General features: G+C 46.4%; 1 protein-coding gene across 3 annotated transcripts in view; it reads left to right on the top strand.

Moving 5' to 3' along the window:
• Positions 1-604: 604 nt before the first annotated feature.
• The window catches only part of IP6K1 (inositol hexakisphosphate kinase 1), a 52,899-nt gene continuing 31,067 nt past the window's right edge, over positions 605-22,436 (top strand). The window contains exons 1-2 of one of the 3 annotated variants that reach the window (XM_068252926.1): positions 717-799; positions 2,549-2,776. Coding sequence is in view for 1 of the 3 variants with exons in the window: in XM_068252924.1 (XP_068109025.1) it covers positions 1,080-1,116 (37 nt within the window). In the remaining 2 variants the exon portion in view is untranslated. Of the gene's footprint in view, positions 800-1,040; positions 1,117-2,548; positions 2,777-22,436 lie in introns of those variants that run through there. The other 2 variants (XM_068252925.1, XM_068252924.1) reach the window with 2 other exon arrangements.

The raw sequence follows: 22,436 nt of genomic DNA, 5'->3' as shown, positions 1-22,436 counted from the left end.
TCAGTGTATTCTAAAGCGATGCAGAAGTTGTCAGCATCATATAAAGACATGATACACTGAATTAGTGAATGTGAAGGGAATAAGTAGTTGAATAAAAATTGCGTGCACCAGGTAACCAATTTTATCCCTTAAAATTTGATCAGATGTTTGGAATCACAGTAATGTGCCTTTATTACATTTGCTTTACTAGAACGACTACACTGACTGTTGGTATATTTAGTTTGGTAGATCTAATAAAATCTGCCAGTGGGTGGCTGACATGACATTTCTCGCGTCACCTGCATTGATGGCAGCAACCATCAGAGGGGGTCTGACGCACACTGATCAGTCACCACTGACAATGAATGCAAGATTCTCTTCCATACTTGCAGTGATGATATTGGCCACCAGGGGGAGTCTGATCCCGCTGACATTCCTCCCTTCGCATGCAGTAATGGAAGTGGCCACCAGGTGGGGGCAGCACGAAACGTCCCGCAGTCTCCGTCTTCAACCAATGAGCAGACAGAAGGTCGCAGAGACTGACAGCGGCAATGGTGGGCGTGGCCACAGGCCGCGACTGACAGGTGGGAAGTCCACTTGAAGGAATGACAGGGATTAGTTCAGCCTCCCCATTGGCGGAAGAGTCGCGCGTTGCCATGACAGCAGCAGCTGGAACCACCTCCTCCCCGGCTGGCCGCCATCTTGTTGTTGATGTGAAGCGGGCCGGAGCGTTGAGAGGAGCCGGTCCGAAGGAGAAACCCGCGGGCAACCGCCCTCCCCCCATTCCCAACCGGGACCCGCGCCTGGGGAGGTCATACAGGTGAGGAGGACAATGAGGGGCTGTCTGAGCCGCGGGGGAGGCCAGTGACTGAGGAAACTCAGAGTGATGGAGGTGACTGAGGCACATGGAGGAGGGGCTACTAGAGGGGGAGGTGACTTGCAGTTGGAGGCGGGGCTTCGCGAGGGGTAAGTAACAGGACCTACTGGAGAGGACTGAGGCACGAGAAGAAGGGGCTACTGGGGAGGACAGACAGAAGGAGGCGGTGCTACTGGAGGGGGAGGGAACTGAGGCACATGGAGCTACTGGAAGAGACAGGCATATGAAGACAGAGAGCAAGGAGACTGAGGCCTGTCAAGGTGGGTATGAGAGAGGAGAATGAGGCTCATGGAAGAGGAACTGCTTGGTGTTGTGGAGGAGGAGGAGCTATGGGCGGGGGGGGCGGCTAGGGCAATTGGAGGAGTTCCTGAAGGGAACTGATGTATAAGGAGGTGGGGGTGAGTGAAGCACATGTGTAATGTGCTACTGAAGTGGATGAGATTAAAGTGTACCTGAGCCAAAGCTTGGTTACACGATTGCATAGTTTAGATTAGAAGCTTGGATCCTAATGAGGCTTTCTTTACTGCCCTCTGTTCCCCTGGTGCCAAACGTGGACACTCCAAAGATTGACAAGGGCTTGTTGGTAATCTAATTGGATCCACGGACCTATTCGAGCACAAGTGCAGCCGTACTGTGCCTAGATGTGGCTGGGCCTGTGCAGTAAGCACAAGTGACTTCGCATTACTGCACAGGTGGGGCTGTACACGAAACTCCCAGGACTACGTCCCCCAGCATGCATCAGTGTGCATATGACCAACCTGGATACTGTCAGAAACTGTGTCCAGCTTGAGAAGATGGTGCTTGTTGTATGGGCTGGGGCCCAGAGGATCAGCAACCTGTAGGTAATGGTGCACACACACGCACCCACACACACACACACTTCGTTTTTTAAAAAGGGAAAAAAACCCACTGCTCAGGTCCCTTTAAGGCCTTGGGGAAAGATCACTGTGAGGTAGACGGAACTGTGAGGCAGGGGTCACACTTACCGGCTTTCATACGCGTTTTCTGCACAGAAAAACTGACTTCAACTGAGAACTCATGTTAATCAATAAGCAAGGTCACACTTTAATGCAGATTTCGCATGCAGAAAAAAAACTGACATCTTGCGCAATTTGTCAGTTTTCTCTATAAATTACATTAGCTGCTGTAAGGCAGGGGTCACACTTGTCTTTCAGTTTTCTGCAAAGTGTAGGAAACTGAAAGACAAGTGTGACCCCCTGCCTGAATTATGGACTACCGTTAAGAAAAGGGGAACTAGAGCACATGGAGCAATGTCCAGTGGAAGAAGGAGACTGAGGTTGTGGTGAAAGGGTTTACTGAAGAGGTGGGCTCTAAGTCATGTGGATTAGGGACACAATTCCTTGGGACACGTTGCTAAAGGGACTATGGGATGTGGAACAGTAGGCTCAGCATTCCAGTTTTTTTTTTTTTTTGGTTTTTTTTGCAGACACATCCCTGACCACCCACCACAGTCCAAGAACAATCTAGCATGTGAACATGGCTAAAAGGGAACCTGAAGGCATATGGAGGCTGCCATGTTTATTTCCTTTAAACTATACCAGTTGCCTGGGTGTCCTGGTGGTGATCGTGGCATCAGTAGTAGGCCTGAATGATAAATCATTTTAAAACTCGAAATTGCGATCATAAAAAAAGATTTCCTAATTGTCAGTGTTTTTTTTTTTTTTTTTTAAGATATCCTGGTGCCCTCCCACTGTGCAGCAGTACAAGCAGGTCCTGCAGCCATTCTCCCACTATGCACAGCTTGCGGCGGCTCAGCGGATCTCATTCCCAGCTACTCACTCTCTCCTTCCTTCCGCCTCCTATGTCTTCATTTGGGTGGGCGACAGACTCCGCAGGCCTGTCAGTCAAGGTTGGCCAGTAAAGGCTTAGGACACACATTCCCAACTTGTGTTGCATCAGGTATGTCTCGCTGCCCCGCTTCCTAAACCCCCCCCCCCACCCTAACCCCACCCCGCACGCTTCTCTCGGCCACTGCTCCGATTGTAGTTCAGCGCTAGAAGAAAATGGCTGCTGATGTCCACAAATGCGGACGTCTGTGACCATTTTGTTGTAGTCCTGCTCTAACTACAAACAGAGCAGAGGCAGTGAGAGAAGAGTGACAGCGCTGGAACGCGTGAAGCTGGTGAGTCAGCCACCGCCCGCACATGCCACTGACGGCACCTATAGCCAGGGCTGTGGAGTTGGAGTCGGAGCAATTTTTGGTACCCGGAGTTGGAGATTTCATAAACTGAGGAGTCAGATGATTTTGTACAAACTCCACAGCCCTGGTAAGTATTAGACTAAGGAGTCAGTCGAGGAGTCGGAGCCATTTTGGGTACCCGGAGTCTGAGTTGGTTTCATAAACTGAGGCGTTGGAGTCGGAAGATTTTTGTACCGACTCCACAGCCCTGCCTATAGCGCATACATATGAATTGTCCACCGGGAGATTTGGGCACAGGATACAGCCGGTATGGCTTATCCTGCTGCTGCACGAGTTCCCAGCGACGTTAAGTACTATTCCCCCTCCAGGCTGCCATGGCTAGGGGGGAATGATGTAATTCGGCTTCCAGCTTTTGCTGGACGCCGAATTACAGTGTTTTAAATGTAACTTCTGTTCTGTCTTCTGGTGGTGCTGAAGTTACTTTTTGTGCGGCGCTATAACCGTAATTCCTATTGTGGCGCCGGCTGCGCCCAAATCTCCTGTGCTGTAATTACAGTGCTCGTCTATAGCGGACTACCTATACTGGGGGCACCTATGCCTGGCTACCTATACTGATGCCCCTATACCTGACTTCCTATACTGAGAGCACCCATGCTTGGCTACCTATAGTGATGCCCCATACACCTGACTTCCTATACTGGGGGCACCTATGCCTGGATACCTATACTGATGTAACTACACCTGACTTCCTATACTAGGGGCACCTATGCCTGGATACCTATACTGATGTAACTACACCTGACTTCCTATACTGGGGGCACCTATACCTGGATACCTATACTGATGCACCTACACCTGACTTCCTATACTGGGGGCACCTATACCTGGATACCTATACTGAAGCACCTACACCTGACTTCCTATACTGGGGCACCTATGCTTGGCTACCTATACTGATGTACCTACACCTGACTTCCTATACTGGGGGCACCTATACCTGGATACCTATACTGATGTACCTACACCTGACTTCCTATACTGGGGGCACCTATACCTGGATACCTATACTGATGTACCTACACCTGACTTCCTATACTGGGGGCACCTATACCTGGATACCTATACTGATGTACCTACACCTGACTTCCTATACTGGGGGGCACCTATACCTGGATACCTATACTGAAGCACCTACACCTGACTTCCTATACTGGGGGCCAAGGCTGTGGAGTCGGTACAAAAATCTTCCGACCCCCAACTCCCACTCTTTGGTTTATAATACCACGACTCCGGGTACACAAAATGGCTCAGACTCCGACTCCTCGACTCCAACTCCTTAGTCTAATACTTAACAGGGCTGTGGATTTTGTACAAAAATCATCAGACTCCTCAGTTTATGAAATCAATGACTCCGACTCCAGGTGCTTGCTACTCAGAATTACTCAGAAGTCCATCCCTGGCTGCACCTGGGGGGTGGGGGCACCTATGCCTGGATACCTATACTGATGCCCCTACACCTGACTTCCTATACTGGGGGCATCTATACCTGGCTGGCTACCTACCTATACTGAGTCTGAGGGCGTTTTTTGTGAAGCTTGATTTGGAAAAAAAAAATCAAAATCGCGATTTCTGCCAAAAATCGTGCAATTAAATCTTTACCTAAAATCGTTCAGCCCTAATCCGTAGCGTCAGACTTCAAATGTACCCGAGGCAAAGTCTGGTACAATAAGACATACCTAAGAAGAGGGAAGCGCCTGGATCCTATAGAGGCTTTCCACTCCGTCCTCCAGTCTCTCGTCGTCACCCAGAGGCTTCCCTCTCCTTAGGTAAGTATGTGGTTCTTAAAGGATACTGCAGCCGAAAGGCTGCGGAGAGATAAAACCTGCAATGTGTAGGGAAAGAAAAGGACATACTCACCGCTCCCCTCGCTCCCTGCCGTCGGGTCCCGCTTGTCAGCCTCAGCTCCCGGTATTGGCCGACTCTCCTGACCCCTGACCCGGACATACTGCGCCGCGCATGCGCAGTATGTCCTGTAATCTTCGCTTCTGGCGTCGCATCATATCGCCAGAAGTACGGACACTCCCCCGCCTCCTGCGTGTGCGCTCCAGCGGCTCCACATGCTAGCTTTATTGTGCAGCCGCTGGAGCGCACACGCAGGAGGCGGGAGAGTGTCCGTACTTCTGGCGTCATGATGCGCCAGAAGCGAAGATTACAGGACATACTGCGCATGCGCGGCGCAGTATGTCCGGGTCAAAAGAGTCGGTCAGTACCGGGAGCTGTGGCTAATGAGCGGGACCCGACGGCGGGGAGCGGTGAGGTGAGTATGTCCTTTTCTTTCCCTACACATTGCAGGTTTTATCTTTCCGCAGCCTTTCGGCTGCAGTATCCTTTAACCTTAGCTTTGGCTCTCTTTCAGTCAGAGCACCTGATCTGCATGCTTGTTCTACGGCAAAAAGTAAGAGGCAGAGGATCAGCTGGACAGCCAGGGGATTTGCATTGTGTAAAAGGAAATAAATGTCAGCCCCAATATCTCTTGCAGCTCAGTTTCCTTTTTAAAGGAATACTTAAGTCACTTAAAAAAATGACTTTCCCAGAGCGTCCCTGGGACAGCACCCCTCCTCTGAGACTTGTCTCCCCTCCCAATTCTGGACAGGAAGCTATTAAACAAACAAATTTGCATAATGGACAGCAGTACATGTATAAATACAAGCCACTTACAATGATCCTCAGTTGTTTTTCCTGTCCCGGACAGGAGCGGATGGAGGGGTCTCTGTGCTCCCATGTCAGGTGGCAGGTGCAGCGTGTGGGGCAGGCAATGACGGGCTGAGCAGGGGACTCAGTGTGCTATGCGCCCAGCGTGGTGGAGGCTTCTCCTTGGAGTGCGGAAGTTTTATGGACGGCAGAGCGCTAACCGGAAGTTCCGGCGGAAGCGCGATGACGTCATGTGCAGGCGTCCCACATGACTGGTCACATGATCAGGCCTGATTGCAGGCCCGCAGCGGTGATCATTACGGCGATTGGCTGCTGGACACAGAGGCAGCTGCTGGCAATTGAGGAGGAGGGTAAGATTTAAAAAAGATCTGTTGTTTGTCCATGACTCAATGCTGTTTGGTGGATCATGGAGGACGCCGCAGGCCTTTCCTCACTGCAATCTGCAGGGACTGGCTCTGAACCCTCTCTGGTGAGACATTGTTGTGCTATTTCTGCGGAATATGCTGTTTAAGTTACACTGAGGGGACTGATAGTTTTTTTTCTTATCTATATATTTCAGCCTAAACTTCCAAAAGCTGACAAAGATAAGGAAAAGGATAAATCATCTCAGTCCACTCTGAGTAAACACTCATCATCCTCCAAAGAAAGACGATGTGCTATCTGCAATAATCGCATATCCTCATCTGCTCCTTCATCTAAGAAATTATGTCAGTATTGTACAGATAAAATTGTCAAGGATGAATCCCCAGTAGTTTTCAAAGACTTAATGGGATGGATGCGCTCGGAGATGTCTTCAGCCATAAAAGAAATTAAGGATTCTGCTATAGCATCATCCTCATCAGCTGTAGCAGATCCTATGGAAGACATCCCCCCTTTGGAGGGCACTTCCCCTATGGAGGGCACTTCGGCTATTCCTGATGTCACTGTCCCTATACCTTCCCTATCTGTTCCTAAGAGAAAGAGGGGAGAGGATTCAGAGGAGTCAGAAAATTCTGGGGAGGAGGGTGAAATATCTTCCTTTGAAGAGATTTCCGCTGAGGATACATCTGATAGGCCAGACAAAGGGCAAAAATTTGCTTTTTCTCCGGACCTAATGAAGAATCTGTTATCTGATATGCATACGGCTATGGGTATTACAGTTGAACAGAGGACTTTGACACCCTTGGATCAGATGTATGAAGGTTTGTCAGATCCCCAGTCCAGTTTTATCCCAGTTCATTCTTCTCTAAAAAATATGATTAAGAAGGAGTGGGATGAACCTGAAAAGAGAGCCTTTTGGCCTCGGTCATTAAATCGTAGATACCCGTTTTGTGCGGAGGACCAGAAATTCTGGGGTACATCTCCCAAGCTTGACCCATCTTTTTCCAGGGTGTCAAAGAAAACAGATTTGCAGTTCGAAAATTTTGGAAACTTAAAGGATCCAATTGACAAAAAAGCGGATAATCTCCTCAGAAGAGCATGGGAGTCCTCATCACTAACTTTTAAACCTGCAGTAGCTTCGACAGCAGTGGGTAGATCCCTGAAATACTGGTTGATGGAAACACAGGACAAGATTGCTTCTGGTGTTCCTAGGGAGGAGATATTAAAGGACTTTCCAAAACTATTCAATTCCACCAATTATCTCACTGATGCAGCAGATGATACGGTGAAGTTGACAGCCAGGACCACGGCTTTAGTAAATTCTGCTAGACGTGGTATATGGGTAAAGACGTGGCAGGGAGATAACTCTTCCCGCTCTAAATTATGTAGTCTACCCTGTGAGGGGGAATTTCTTTTTGGCTCTAAGTTAGAGCAGACTTTGGAAAGAACTGCTGATGCTAAAAAGAATTTTCCTGTTAAAAGGAGGACCTTTCCACCCAAACGCTCCATTCGTTCCTCTAAACCTGAACAAGACCCCAAGACTTCATCGAGAAAGAGATGGGGTCCAAGTAGGCCTCAGAAAGCCAAATCAAATTTTGCCCATACCTCCCAGCAAAATAAACAATGACGTCAGGATCCCGGTGGGGGGAAGACTGGCCCATTTTTACGAGCAGTGGCTCCTTCTTCCTCAAAATCTCTGGTTACAGAAAATTGTGTTAGAAGGGTATGCCATAGAATTTCAGTATGCCCCCCCCTCTAAGGTTCTGGGTAAATCAAAGGCCAAAGACAGAGATTCAAACAATGGCATTACAAAACGAAGTGACTATGTTACTACAAAAAAGAGTTATCAGAGAGGTCCCATCATGCCAGAGGGGTCAGGGATATTATTCACCGGTCTTTCTTGTAAAAAAGCCTCAGGGGGAGTTCCGCTTCATCCTCAATCTGAAAGGGTTGAACAAGGCCGTAAAATATCGAAGATTCAGGATGGACAATATCACCTCTGTTATAAGTCTGTTACAGAAGGATTGCTTCCTGGCATCATTCGATCTCAAGGACGCCTATCTACACATCCCGATAGAGCTACAGTCTCAGCAGTTCCTAAGGTTTGCCATCAGCATTCAGGAAGAGACCACAGGTGCCATTACGCTAAGAAGGGCTATGTCGGTTCTAGGCCTTCTAACCTCCTCCTTCCCTGCAGTCCAGTGGGGACAACTCCATTCAAGAATACTGCAAAATTGGATCCTAAAGAATTGGAACAGAAAGGTGACGTCCTTAGAAAGAAGATTGCTAATTCCTTTCAGAGTAAAGGCAGCTCTCAGCTGGTGGCAGAATCCAGTTCGTCTGTCCGAAGGTCGACCGTGGTTTTCTCCAGTCGAAAAAATCATGACAACAGACGCCAGCTCCTGGGGATGGGGGGCTCATATAGACTCACTACCAGCACAGGGTCAGTGGTCCACTTTGATGAAAGGAAGATCGTCAAACAGCAGAGAGTTACAGGCAGTATGGATGGGCCTACTTCAATTTTGCAATTACATCAGCCACTGTCATGTTCTAGTACGTTCAGACAACGCCAGTGTAGTGGCGTACATCAACAGGCAAGGAGGAACGAAAAGTCATCTTTTATGGTCTCAGACCTCAAAGATCCTATTGTGGGCGGAAAAAAATCTAAAATCCATCAGAGCAGTGCATCTGAGGGGTGTAAACAATTATCTTGCGGATTACCTAAGCAGATCGGCTCTAAAGCAGGACGAGTGGGCCCTGAACTCGGAGGTTTTCCAGGAGATCTGCATGACATGGGCACATCCAGAAGTGGATCTATTTGCAAGGAGGAGCAACGCAAGGTGTCAACTCTTTTGTTCCCTATGGCCCCAGGACAGGCCATGGGCGATTAGATGCCTTTTCGATAGATTGGAGTGTCAGACTAATGTATGCTTTTCCCCCTCTATCCCAGATCCCGAAGGTTCTCAGCAAGATTTGTCGAGACAGGGCTCGATTAATTCTGATAGTTCCATTTTGGCCGAAAAGACCGTGGTTCAGTCTATTACAGAGGTTATCGATCAGTCCTCCGTTGCTTTTACCTCAACGTCCGGATCTATTGCAGCAGGGGCCAGTTTTTCATCCAAATCTTCAGCAGATGCGTCTCTCTGCATGGAACCTGAGTGGAACATTTTGAAGTCTAAGGGGTTTTCAGATGGTCTTTCGGAAACCTTGATTCAAAGTCGAAAGAAAGTGACAAGAGTAATTTATCAGAAGGCCTGGCGAGTCTATAATAGCTGGTGTTTGGAGAGATCTATGAATGTTCTTTCATCGACATCAGTTTTAGAATTCCTGCAGGTAGGGTTTGAAAAGGGACTGAGTATTAGTACATTAAAAGTTCAGACAGCGGCAATCAGTGTTTTCCTACAAAGACTAGCCCAGGAGGAGTTCATTCTTCGTTTTTTTCAGGCAATTAAGAGGTTACGTCCAGTGTTGGTTCCGAGAACCCCGTCTTGGGATCTAAACAGTCTTACAGGCTATGTGTGGTCCTCCCTTTGAGCCAATTGACCAAGTTTCGGAAAAATTGTTATCCTTGAAGATGGCATTTCTTCTTGCAAATACTTCGGCAAGAAGGGTAGGAGAGTTACAGGCTTTGTCAATTAAGCCTCCCTACTGTATTATTTCAGAAGACAAGGTTACTTTGAGGCCAGATATTGCCTTCCTTCCAAAAGTAGTTTCAACTTTTCACAGAACTCAGGAGATATTTCTTCCTTCATTTTGTGAGAAACAGTCTAATGAAAAAGAGAAACAGCTTCATTGTCTGGATGTCAGAAGGTGTCTACTTCAATACTTGGAGAGGTCTAAATCATGGAGGAAGACAGATGCTTTGTTCATCCTGTTGGCTGGAAAGAATAGGGGGCTCCGTGCATCAAAGCCAACTATTGCTAGATGGATAAGACAGGCTATTCTAATGGCATATCAATCACAGGGTAAGGTCCTTCCAACATCTGTCAAAGCTCATTCTACAAGAAGTGTCGCAACCTCATGGGCAGAGAGGGCTGGAGCTTCCATCGAGCAGATTTGTAGAGCGGCTACCTGGTCCAGCCAGAACACATTTGTAAAACATTACAGACTAAATTTATTATCAAGTGGTGATCTAGCCTTTGGTAGAAAAGTTCTACAGGCAGTAGTCCCACCCTAATGAGAATCTTGTTTATCGTCTCAGAGGAGGGGTGCTGTCCCAGGGACGCTCTGGGAAAGACCACACTTACCTTCGGTAAGGTCTTTTCCAGTAGTCCAGGGGACAGCACCCCTACTTCCCACCCTATGTGGGAAACTATTAAGAAGAAATTTTGCAAGCATCGTATGGTGAGTCCGGGTCATCTTTGTTATTACTGAGGATCATTGTAAGTGGCTTGTATTTATACATGTACTGCTGTCCATTATGCAAATTTGTTTGTTTAATAGCTTCCTGTCCAGAATTGGGAGGGGAGACAAGTCTCAGAGGAGGGGTGCTGTCCCCTGGACTACTGGAAAAGACCTTACCGAAGGTAAGTGTGGTCTTTTACTCACCTGGGGCTCCCCTCTGCAGCTGAACGGTGCCCTCGCCGTGTCCCTCTGATGCGGCTGGTCTCGCCGGCGGCCACTTCCGGTTTGGCCGTCACCGGCCGACAGGCTGTGAACGCGGCTGATTATCCGCGTCCCCGGACGCAATAGCGCCTTCTACAATGCTATGTCGAATTTCAGGCCTGGAGGGCCAGATCCTTGCCAGTGTTTAGGATGTACTGAGAAAGAGAGGAATGTGTTCTACCTGATGGACCACACCTTTCCTGATTCAGACCCATTGAGCTGTGTCAAAAATGTGTGAGGACCTTGGCCCTCGTAGGACCAGTTTGACATACCTGGTCTAGCCTTATGCTGGGTACACACTATGAGATTTTCTGGCCAATTTACTGTCAGATCCATTATTTCCAACATGTTCAATCTGATTTCTGATTGATTTCCGAGCATTTTCTGATCGGTTTCCTATTTCAGTCAATGGAAATCGATCGGAAAATGCTTGGAAATCAATCGGACATGTTGGAAATAATCGATCTGACAGTAAATCGGACAGAGAATCTGTGTGTACCCAGCAATACACTCGTTAGATTAGCAGCAGATAGATCTTCAGATAGATTTCTGATCTATCTGATGTGTTTAGGAACATTTTTTACTAGGAACACATTTCCAATAGATTTCAGGGCATTTTTTGCCATCAGATTTCCATTAGGTCCAATGTAAAATGATAAGCAATCTAAACAGATCAATCTAGATTTTCCAGCATGTCAGATCGATTGAAATCGGCCGCTAATCGGCTCAGTGTATGAGCCCCTTTAGTCTTCTGTGATGTCTTTTCAAGCCCAAGCCTGCCCCCTTGTGGCTCTGCTTTGCTGCTTCGAGGATAAATAGCAGGAAAGCAGAGCCACAAGGGGGCAGACTGGTGCTTGAAAAGACATCACAGAAGACTGACTCAGCTATAATCATTCCGGGCAAAGCCAGACTGAATGCTCAGTCGGGAATTCTTATCAGGGCTGAAAACAAGCAGATTTAGCAGAGAAGAATTAAACAAAGAGCAGGGTAGGTGTTTACTGTCATGTTCCCATTGCTATATATGGTAAAATACATGAGGGTGCTTCCTCCCTGGTTCTCTTTAATTCCTTTAACCATAGACCCTAAACAAGCATACAGGTCAGATGTTTCTGACTTGAAGAGCATCTGTAAAGTTTGCGGGTGCCCACACTTTTTCGGATTGTGAGCTACTTTACAAATTAACAAGTCAAAATTATCTACCATTGTACAATTTTAAGAGCACAATGCTATATGCAGAATGGAAAATGTAGTGCGTACCTCGATCTACCTAATGGGCACCCCTGGTCTAAAACATCCCCCGGGGGGTACTTGCCTCGGGAGAGGGAAGTTTCTGGATCCCATCGAGGCTTCCCCCGTCGTCCTCTGTCCCACGGTTGCAGCACTAGAGGTCTCCGAAAGACGGGCATGTAAATATTTACCTTCCCGACTCCAGCACAGGTGCAGTAGTGGCCCTCGGCTCAGGCGGAAATAGCCAAGCCGGATTGTGTCCGCTCCACTACACACGAGTCGCCTGCGCAGTTGAGTGTAACCGATCGGGCTCTATTTCTGCTTGGGTTCATCGGAGAGCTGCTACTGCCCCTGCGCTGGAGCCGAGGGAGGTAAATATTGCAGGCGTTACTGCAATATTTGGGGGGGGGGGGCAGCGCTGGGACCTTAGGATGGAGGAGTCTGACTGGATTAGCTGCATGCTTGTTTCAGATGTGTGATTCAGATGCTGCTGGAGCCAGAAAGATCAGGTAGACTGCCAGGCAACTGGTATTGTTTAAAGGAAATATATATGGCAGCCTCAATATCCCTCTCACTTCAAGTGGCCTTTAACCACTCTGGCGTTCTATTGTTTGCGCCAGGGTGGATGCGCAGCACTATTTTTAAAATTTTTTTTTTTTTTAATCCTGTAGCTAGCCTAGCGTTAGCTATATGATGCCCCCCTCCCTTCCGCATCCCTCCCACCCCTCTGATTGCTGCCGGCGCTATTACCCATGAGGAAATCCCATTCTGAACTGGATTTCCTTTAGGGCTTCCCCCACGCCGCCATGACGACGATCACGTCGTGACGTCAGACGGAGTTCCGATCCACCCCTTAGCGCTGCCTGGCACTAATTGGCCAGGCCGTGCAGGGGGGAGGGGGGGGGGGGCGGCGGCGGAGTGTTACACGGCGGCGAGCGGCGCATTGGCAGCGAGCGACCCCAACACGCAGCAAGCACTTGTGTTTTTTTTTTTAAAAATTATGAAAATCGGCCCAGCGGGGCCTGAGCGGCGCCCTCCGGCGGTCATGGACGAGCTGAGCTCGTCCATACGGCCAAGGAGGTTAAAGGACATCTGAGCTGAAAATAAAAATAAACGGATGAGAAAAACAATTGTATCTATCCTCCTTCTCCTAAAAATGACCTTTTTTAGATATCCCACAGTTTTATTTTATATTTAAATCTAGTTTTTAAAGGGGCACTATGGCGAAAAATTATGTTTTATAGCCACTGTACTATGCCTAGCTGTTTGTAGAGCATAGTAGCTTACATGTAGTGAGGCACAGGGGCTTTTTTTTTTAAACACTGACATCACCTTGTATACATTATCAGTCATGTCGGCAGAAGTACCTTTCCGACGCCACTTAGCCTGTTCCATGTAGTTGTAGGGAGGCAACTTTCCCTGTTGCTGTAACTGACGTTACAGTTTTCCCCTCTCTGCAGCGCTGGAAGGTTTGTTCTAAATTTCAACTGCACAATCGTGCAGTTATAGTGATCCCCCATGAGCCGTAAAGAGTAGCAGCTTATGTGCTGTGAGGGGAGTGGAACGCACCCTCCCTCTTACGTGAGACGCAACTGCATGTGAGGAGGACTGTGGAGGAATGCATCATCATTACTGATGACGCTGCCCGGCAAGGACCCCTGTAGCTGAAGCTGGCATGTGCTGCGCAGACAGAGCGGCAGCTTGCAGAGCAGACACAAGCGCTGTAGCTGTGTCCTGCTAATTGTACAGTAGTTGTGATTGTTTTTTTTGTGGTGAATTTTTTTTTTTACCCAATCGTTTTTTCAGTATTTTTTTCTAAAGCAAATTGCAGGTAGTTATTCAGCCAGAGTAATAAAAAAAAAATGAATAACTACCTGCAATTTGCTTTAGAAAAAAAATACTGAAAAAACGATTGGGTAAAAAAAAAAATTCACTACAAAAAAAAACAATCACAACTACTGTACAATTAGCAGGACACAGCTACAGCGCTTGTGTCTGCTCTGCAAGCTGCCGCTCTGTCTGCGCAGCACATGCCAGCTTCAGCTACAGGGGTCCTTGCCGGGCAGCGTCATCAGTAATGATGATGCATTCCTCCACAGTCCTCCTCACATGCAGTTGCGTCTCACGTAAGAGGGAGGGTGCGTTCCACTCCCCTCACAGCACATAAGCTGCTACTCTTTACGGCTCATGGGGGATCACTATAACTGCACGATCGTGCAGTTGAAATTTAGAACAAACCTTCCAGCGCTGCAGAGAGGGGAAAACTGTAACGTCAGTTACAGCAACAGGGAAAGTTGCCTCCCTACAACTACATGGAACAGGCTAAGTGGCGTCGGAAAGGTACTTCTGCCGACGTGACTGATAATGTATACAAGGTGATGTCAGTGTTTAAAAAAAAAAAGCCCCTGTGCCTCACTACATGTAAGCTACTATGCTCTACAAACAGCTAGGCATAGTACAGTGGCTATAAAACATAATTTTTCGCCATAGTGCCCCTTTAAGTCTATTTCGTTGTCTCTGCTCAATGACACCTTCATTGAAGTATGCTAGAGCTCAAATCTATAAAATATTGACCATTTTTATCTCTTCCCTGCTCCAGGGAGCCATTTACTGACAGGAAAGTATTTTATGGCTGTAATTACGTATCAGAGAGGGTTATACTGTAGTCTGACCCAGGGCTGTGGAGTCGGCGTCGAGGAGTTGAAGCAATTTATTTTGTGTACCTGGAGTCGGTGGTTTCATAAACGTTTGATTTGGGAGTTGGATGATTTTTGTACCAAATCCACAACCCTGGTAAGAATTAGACTAAGGAGTTGGAGTCGGGGCCAGTTTGGGTACCTGGAGTTGGAGTCAGTGCCAGTGTTTTTTTTTTTTTTTTTGTTTTTTTTTAATAAACTGAGGAGTCTGAGTCAGATGATTTTTGTACCGACTCCACAGCCCTGGTCTGACCTGGTCCCAACTCGGATAGAAACGGTCACTTGCATACCTGATGCATACCTGATGTTTAACTCTTTCAAGCAGAGAAAGGAAAAAAAGGAACATAGCCTAGTTATTTGTGTGCTTGGCACTATACATACAGATGTCTATCTCATCATGTCACATGATACCTTGGTTGTTCTTTAGGCCTCTTTTACACCAAGATTTTGCGTTTTGGGGGACGTTAATGTCGCATAACGTGCCCCTAACGCATAGCATGGTGGTGTTGAAGTTGGACGTCAGATTGAGCTGCGTTATGAGGCTCTTGCTGCTATCCTGGGAAGTCCAGATCTTTTCAATGATTTGAATCGGATCATTGAAAAGATCAGGCTCTTTGAACCAAATCTTTGAATCATTTTACTAGGGATGCAGGGGTGCAGCAGAGTGAGAGGTGCAGGAGAATGAGGGCACATTGAGGGTGCTAATGGGGAAGGGAGAGATGCAGCAGGAAGATTGTGCTTGTGCACAGAAGCTGCAGTTCCTGTTTCTTCCAGACATCCACTGTGAACCGAATCCTTCATTGTGGTGATCCAGATGATTCGAATCACAAAAAAGATCCGGATCAAAGATCCGAATTGTTCATGATCTGGACAACACTACAGTGCAGTGAATATTAATTAGCCATGTGGCTAGGAACAATGGTCTCTCCCCTTACTGAGCATGTGCAAACAGTTAAACACAGTTAAAACCACCTAGAAAGCACAGCATGCTGCACTTTCTATGAACTTTCAGCGTTACACTGTAACGCAACGTGGGCACTGTGAACAGCCCATTGATTTTTCATTACTGTGAGTTGGGCTGCGTTACAGGCTGCTCTAACGTGCGCCTGTAACGTCCCACTGTGAAAGCAGCCTAAAGGTTAAGGGGACTGGAGTATAGAAAGGGGTTTCTGAATTTGGAATGTGGCAGAGGTTTGTGGAGGAAAGACTCCTGGAAAGGCAGGAAACTAGGGAAAGCGGAGGAGGTTTTACTATTGGGTAAGGGGGCCTGAGACATATAGGGGATGGGGGGGAATAATGTGGGACAGGAAGCAGGGGGTGGGCTGTGGAGAACACAGTGGAGTAGCTGCTGGATGGAATGGAGTGATTGAAGATCTATTGGAGGGTATAGGTGGCCATACATCTAGTGATTTTATGGCCTGATTGACCTATTTAAAAAATCGGTGCCACGTGTCTACCCAATAGATAATTTGATTGCTTTCGGGCCGAAATTGGTCGAATGCATCGATTATGTTGGAAAATATAGGTTGAAAGTGCTCAGTCAGGTGCGTGGTAATAAACGGGAACACAGGTGATGGATGGGAGGAGCAAAGTGAATATAGATGTGGTGGGTGGGAGTGAAGGGAACATACAGTATATTCTGGCATATAAGACTACTTTTTAACCCTTAAAAATCATCTGAAAAGTCAGGGGTCGTCCTTATACGCAGGGTGTCATTGATGCCGGGTGATGCTCCCTATCCTGTTACCGACAGGCGCACATGTGCGAGATCTGAGAGGCAGAGAAGGAGGTAAATAGGATACAAGGTGGGCCAGAAGGGTTAAACAGGTGTGTTTTATGGGCACAGCACAATCTATTCTTCCATACCTCTCTGATAAACAGGGAGAGCTGACCAATCTGCTTGGAGACAGGTAGAGCTGACCAATCCAACCAGTCAATCTTTTGTATACTGTTATATACTGAGTACCACATACAGTACAGCACCAGTATCTGTTCATACATAGCACCAGTATATGATTTTTTTTTATTTTATTTTTTTAAATTTGGTGTGCATTTGGTAGAGGGGTAATCTTATACGGCGAGTATATTCCAAACTCTATATTTTAACTGGAAAAGTTGGTGGGTTGTCTTATACGCCCAGTCGTCTTATATGCCGGAATATACGGTAGGTGTGGTTGGAGTAGTGAAGAAAGTAAAACCTGTAGTGTGTGGGAGGTATGTTGAGAATACAGGTGTTGTGGGTGGGAGGCATGAAAGGAACACAGGTGAAGTCATTGGGAGAAGTGAAGGGAACTAAGTAGTGGTGGGAGGCGGAAGTGAAAACACAGATGAGGTGTGAAGGGAATGTAGGTGTGGTGGTATATAAACAGGATGCTAAACTAACCAAAGGGATGAATGCTCTCACTGAGGAAGGTGAAACAAACGGAGCTTACAGCTGACCTAATTAACAGGTATAAAACATCCAAGGGCAATGTAAAAGCTTGACAGATGAGCTTTTTATCCCTAGGGCAGTACAAAGGACAAGAGGACATGAACTAAGCATGGAGAAAAGGATGTTTTGCCTGCTGTTTAGAAAGGGGTTCTTCGCAGTGTGGTAAGATGTGGAATAGCTTGGATGTTTTCCTTACCGTGAAGGGCATCCACAGCTACCACTGCTAGATGTGGGAAGGTGATACCTGAATCCTTGCTAGGAGATTGTTTCTGCCCTTGAGGCTTTTCTTCTCTCTGGGTTGTGATGCACGGAGGCTGAAGCGGTTGAACTTGATATAAGTGAGTCCTTTTTTTACCTTTTCTAGTCTAGACAACTACATAATATGAATTTTAAAAGCATGATTTTTATATTTAGCCATCAGAAGGAAGCATAGAAGTTTTGTTGCTAATACCAATCAATAATGTTTAGGGTTTTTGTTTTCTATCGACCGTCCGATTATTAATCGGAACACAGTCCTCTTGAGACGTTGGGCTCTATTCTCAATGACACATGCAGCATTAGATTTTTTTTACTGCTAAATTACCGGCAGCAGTAATTTCCGCATTTTTCCACTTTCAATAAAAATTTCCTGCATGTTTTCCGCATGCGGGTATATTGCGGGAAAAAAAGTGCGGAAACACAAATAAACAGGTGGGAAACGTGCATAAAAATTGCTCCCAAAATGGTTTGAAGTCCAGCAAACACAGCGCTCAAGGCTCCAGACTTCTTTTCAGTCAATGGAAGCGAAATATATCTCCAGGTAGTTGTAGCGGATATAAAATCGGTAGTTAAGGCAGAAATAATCGCATCTTTTTCATTGTGAATTTGGATTTTTTGCAGGAAATTACTGACTTTTGCAGAAATTTTTCAGCAATATTTGCAAACTTTTTCCGCATGTGAAAAATGTTGTCAATGTCCAGATGGTCTCATTTTGGTTGAAAATTTACTGCAAGTGTATGATGTAATGATTGTGAATGGAGCCCTTTGTCATAACGTGCAAGCTCTGACTTGGCACGCTTCACATTGACTTGTGAGCTGTGACAGTGGAAAGGATCATGATTTCAAGGGTTACTCAGATTTGTTTTACATAATACACTTCTTAGGCAGGACAGACACACTATAATTTGGGCAACAGGGGTATTAAACTCTGCTACAGGTATGAGTCACCAATAACTTTAATAACCAGAGTACCTCCCGAGTATCCAAAGTCTGCTCACTGTTCTCCTCCCATTCTCAGCACATGGTCGTCTAAGTATTTGACTGGATCCCTTCATCAAATGCTTTTCCGGACGTTCCCCTAATTCACCCTGCGCAGTTCAGAACTGCTGAACCATAAGTGCACAGTGAAATTACCATAAGTGCTTGTCCAAGACTGCTCTTTTTCGCTGTGCATGTGCAGTTCAAAACTCATGCAGGCGCAGTTCTATGCCACTCGGATGAACTTCCGGGAGGCTGGGGAGATGAGAGGAATGGCACGGACCCCAAGGACAATGAGCAGCATCTGGAAATTCGGGAGAAGGTAATGCAGACATCAAATCAACAAATGTTGATTCAGGTAATACATATGACTAACTGCATCGTTTTGCTGCAAGCTATTAAAATGTTAAAGAAAACCTGTAATATCAAAATGTTCCCCTGGGGGGTACTCACCTTGGGAGGGGGAATCCTCCGGTCCCAATGAGACTTTCCGTCCCTCGGGGGTCTCGCTGCAGCCCTCCGAACAGCGGCAATGTAAATATTTACCTTCCCGGCTCCTGTGCAGGCGCTGTGGCGGCTCTCGGCTCCGAAATAGGCAGAAATACCCGATCGCCATCGGGTCTGCTCTACTGGCGCCTGCGCAGTAGAGCGAACCCGACTGAGATCGGGTATATCTGTCTATTTCTGAGCCGAGAGCCGCCACAGCTCCCCCCTGGAGCCTGGAAAGGTAAATATTAAACAAGCTGTCGGATCTGTCGGGCCACTGTTCGGAGGACTGCAGCGAGACCCCCGTAGGACAGAGGATGGCGTGGGAAGCCTCATTAGGACCCTGAGGTTTCCCCCTCCCGAGGGGAGTACCCCCCAGGGGAACTTTTTGAAGTTGAAGTTTCTTCTTCAGGCATTATACAGAACTGGGTCAGAACTTCACCATGGGAGAAGGTAATCTAACCCAACATGGGCTTCATTCAGTAATTTATCCCTATTCAGGTGTTCCTTAACATGAACCTGTAATAAAAAAAATAAAAAAATGTATGCCATAGTTGAGGGGGAAGTGTCTGGGCATCCTCAACACCACAGTTACCATGCAGGGTACCAAGAGCTTGTCAGATATGTTCTTGTCCCAACAGCTTGTCTGTGTGTGAGTAAGGCCTGCTCTGTAGCACGAGCCTCCGCATGCACGGCTTTTTCCCTGCAGTACGGCCGCGCTAGTACACAGACTGCAGAGCTTCCACAACAGAGAAGGGTTCTGGTGAACAGGTGGGAGCGATGAGGACATGGAAAGCCTTTGGAGCATCAAGAAGCTTGCCTCTATTGTCTAATTTTTAATCGGAAAAATTTGGAATACAACATCTTTCATAAAGTGGGTACGTGCTGTAATAATACTGAGAAACACTGATCTATAGTAAAAGGAGCCTTGTGTTTGGTACTCCTGAGGTAAGCCTATTACAGCAAAGTCACCAGTATCCGGCACTCCTGGAGGATTGCCTGATGCCGGATACAAGAGCTTGCCAGTTGTGTGAGCAACTTGCCGAAAGAGCACAAACATTCCCCCTCTTGCAGGATAAAATACTCACCAAGCTTCCAGTGATGTCCTGTTGCTCCTAGCGGTGTCACCTGACATGCCGGTAGCCATTCACGGATGCCGGAAAGCTGCTAGGAGCTGCGGGACGTTGCTGGAGGCTCAGTAATTTGTGTCTGGCTTAATAGAATCCGGAGACTTCCCTAAATATCTGTTTTTGAACTCAAGCTTTGGCTCGGGTTCCCTTTAAAGATCAGAGTTTAATCCCTTTGGAATGAGGGTTCCCGGTTTGTATATCCACTTTTACTCTTGTTTTTAAAGTGTTTTCCACATCCCCACCAGGAAAGGGGTGATATTGTTTGATGACGTCTTTGAATTTCAAACCATCAGGGGAACCATTATGACAGTCGTTGAAGTGTTTACCCAAAGGGCTTTCCAAATCAGCATCTCGGATTTCGGTGATGTGCTCACCTGTGTGTTTACTCAATCGACAATTCATTGTAGCTGTATATACATCGGCAAACGGACATGTTATCAAGTAGACAACTCGTTTAAAATTACAGTTTACACTGTCACATATATTGTAACTTTTATATCCATTATGATTGGTGAAAATCCTGCTTCTCTGGAAACATTCTCTCGCTTCTTGGATAATGACCCAACCATGTCTTACTTCATCCAACATCAAGACATGCCACTGTTTTTGTAAAGACCTTTGTAGATCATGCCAGTGCGGTTCAAAGTCAGGCAGCCCTCCGTAACATCTTCAAACATGGGTAAAATCCAGTGGGACCCAGTCCTCCTCTGGGCTATGCTTGTATTACTGGAGTTTTTAACTGGGGATGACGCATTCAGGGCTCGATCCTTGTAAAGTTCTCTGCAGATGGACTTTTCTGTGCTTGTCATAACAGATCCAATTGCACCTTTAAACTTGGCTGTAGATCACAGAATTTACTTGTCTGGGATGGAAAATGTAATTCCTGAGGTATGTGGGTCAGTCAGTGAGGATGTCATAAACTATCCAGAAAAATTGGACTGGATTCATAAAAATATTGTCTGCTGTTAAATGATTACGGTTTAACCGCCTCCACTGGGTCCTACAGATGTGGACAAATTTGTTGGTACCCGTAGAGCTCATTGAAAAATGCTCTATGCCTCCTGATAAGGGCCTGAGCCCACTAACCCAGTTGTGCGAAGTTTGTGTCCGCTTTTCAGCATCTGTAACATTGATGTGTTGCTGAAAAGCCCATGTACCCATGCATGCAGTGTTGATGTCTTCAGGTAAATTAAAGCAAGTGTGAAAAGAGAGAAATAATAGTTTACTGTACAAAGATAGATTTTAAAATGGCCTTGGACATATTCGTTGGTATCCTGAGGGCAGCTTTCCACTGGTGTGCCGGTTCCACATGGTGAGGCGATTTTGCATCTGAAAAACAGCAACCGGAAGCATTTTTTTTTCTTCTCCTGCACGTGATTCGAATACAGCCTATTGATTTCAAAAGCAGGTGTAGTTAAATCCTATGTCATGTACAAGCGGACAGAGGCGCCAGAAGGATACAAATTGTTAAAAATAGAGGCAGTGGTGGACTTACCTCCTCCAAGCAGATACAAGATACTGTTGATAATGCTCAACAAAAATATTTATTTACAAACTCCAAAAATGCTCTGCGCTTCACAAGTGTATCCCGCTTCATCACGCTATAGAAGGAGCATAGAACAATAGCAGGTCTATTTCTAAGCCAAGCACCTCTGTGCTGTAAGCCAAGCGCCTAATACACTATATTGGGCTATCAGTGTCTCCTCATTTTTGTGTTTCTATGCCATGTCATGTTTGAGCAAATACAAGCTCAGCATACATTGCACTATGGGCGGTCCACCGTCATTTTTGCCATACCATTTTCACTTGTGATATTGCTTTGAAATGACATAAAGCATAATGATGTACAGCACGTGACTGTATATATAGTACTAGCCCTACTTTGAAGTTGCCTGAGTTCTTTTTCATTAATAATGCAGGACAAACTGCTGGGCAGTTCTCCCTGACAAGAGGAAATAAATCTTATGTTTGACTGCGACAAGCATTCTTAACAGGGAAGAGCTAAGACATTCCAACAGGTCATTACTCTGCATGGGAGCTGGATTAATATAAACGACAGCAGCAGATGCCGGTGAGACTGGGAGTTGTCAGTGAATGACAGGAATGGGCTTTATTATTAGGGAGACTTTTCCCATAATTCATTTTCCGCTAATCAAGTGTCAATTTTGGGCAAATTCACAAATTGTTCTTTTGTAAATAACAGGCTTTATTGTACCCCAATTTAGTGTCCTTACATCATGGAGGTAGTTTTGAGGGACATACTGTGTATTAAAGTAAAGCAACATCTACTAAATAAAAAGTTAGTTTTTTAATAAAGGTTTATCCTTGGATGAAGATGATTTCCTATGTGCAGATGACTTCCTGTCATTTTTGCAGTCTGTGGATTCTGCATCCAGCTTCTCCTGGGTCTGGAAGGAGTGATAAGAGAGCAGCATATGTGAACACTCTTTTCCCTGTCTTCTGATTGGTGGAGCGCGCTTCAGCCTCTTATCTGCTCAGAATGTGCATGACAGAATTATCTCCTCCAGGGGAAGTG

The sequence above is a fragment of the Hyperolius riggenbachi genome, chromosome 9, assembly GCF_040937935.1.
Source record: "Hyperolius riggenbachi isolate aHypRig1 chromosome 9, aHypRig1.pri, whole genome shotgun sequence".
Taxonomy (NCBI): Eukaryota; Metazoa; Chordata; class Amphibia; order Anura; family Hyperoliidae; genus Hyperolius; species Hyperolius riggenbachi.
Note: the sequence above shows the minus strand (reverse complement) of the source record. Positions and strands in the feature narration are given on the sequence as shown.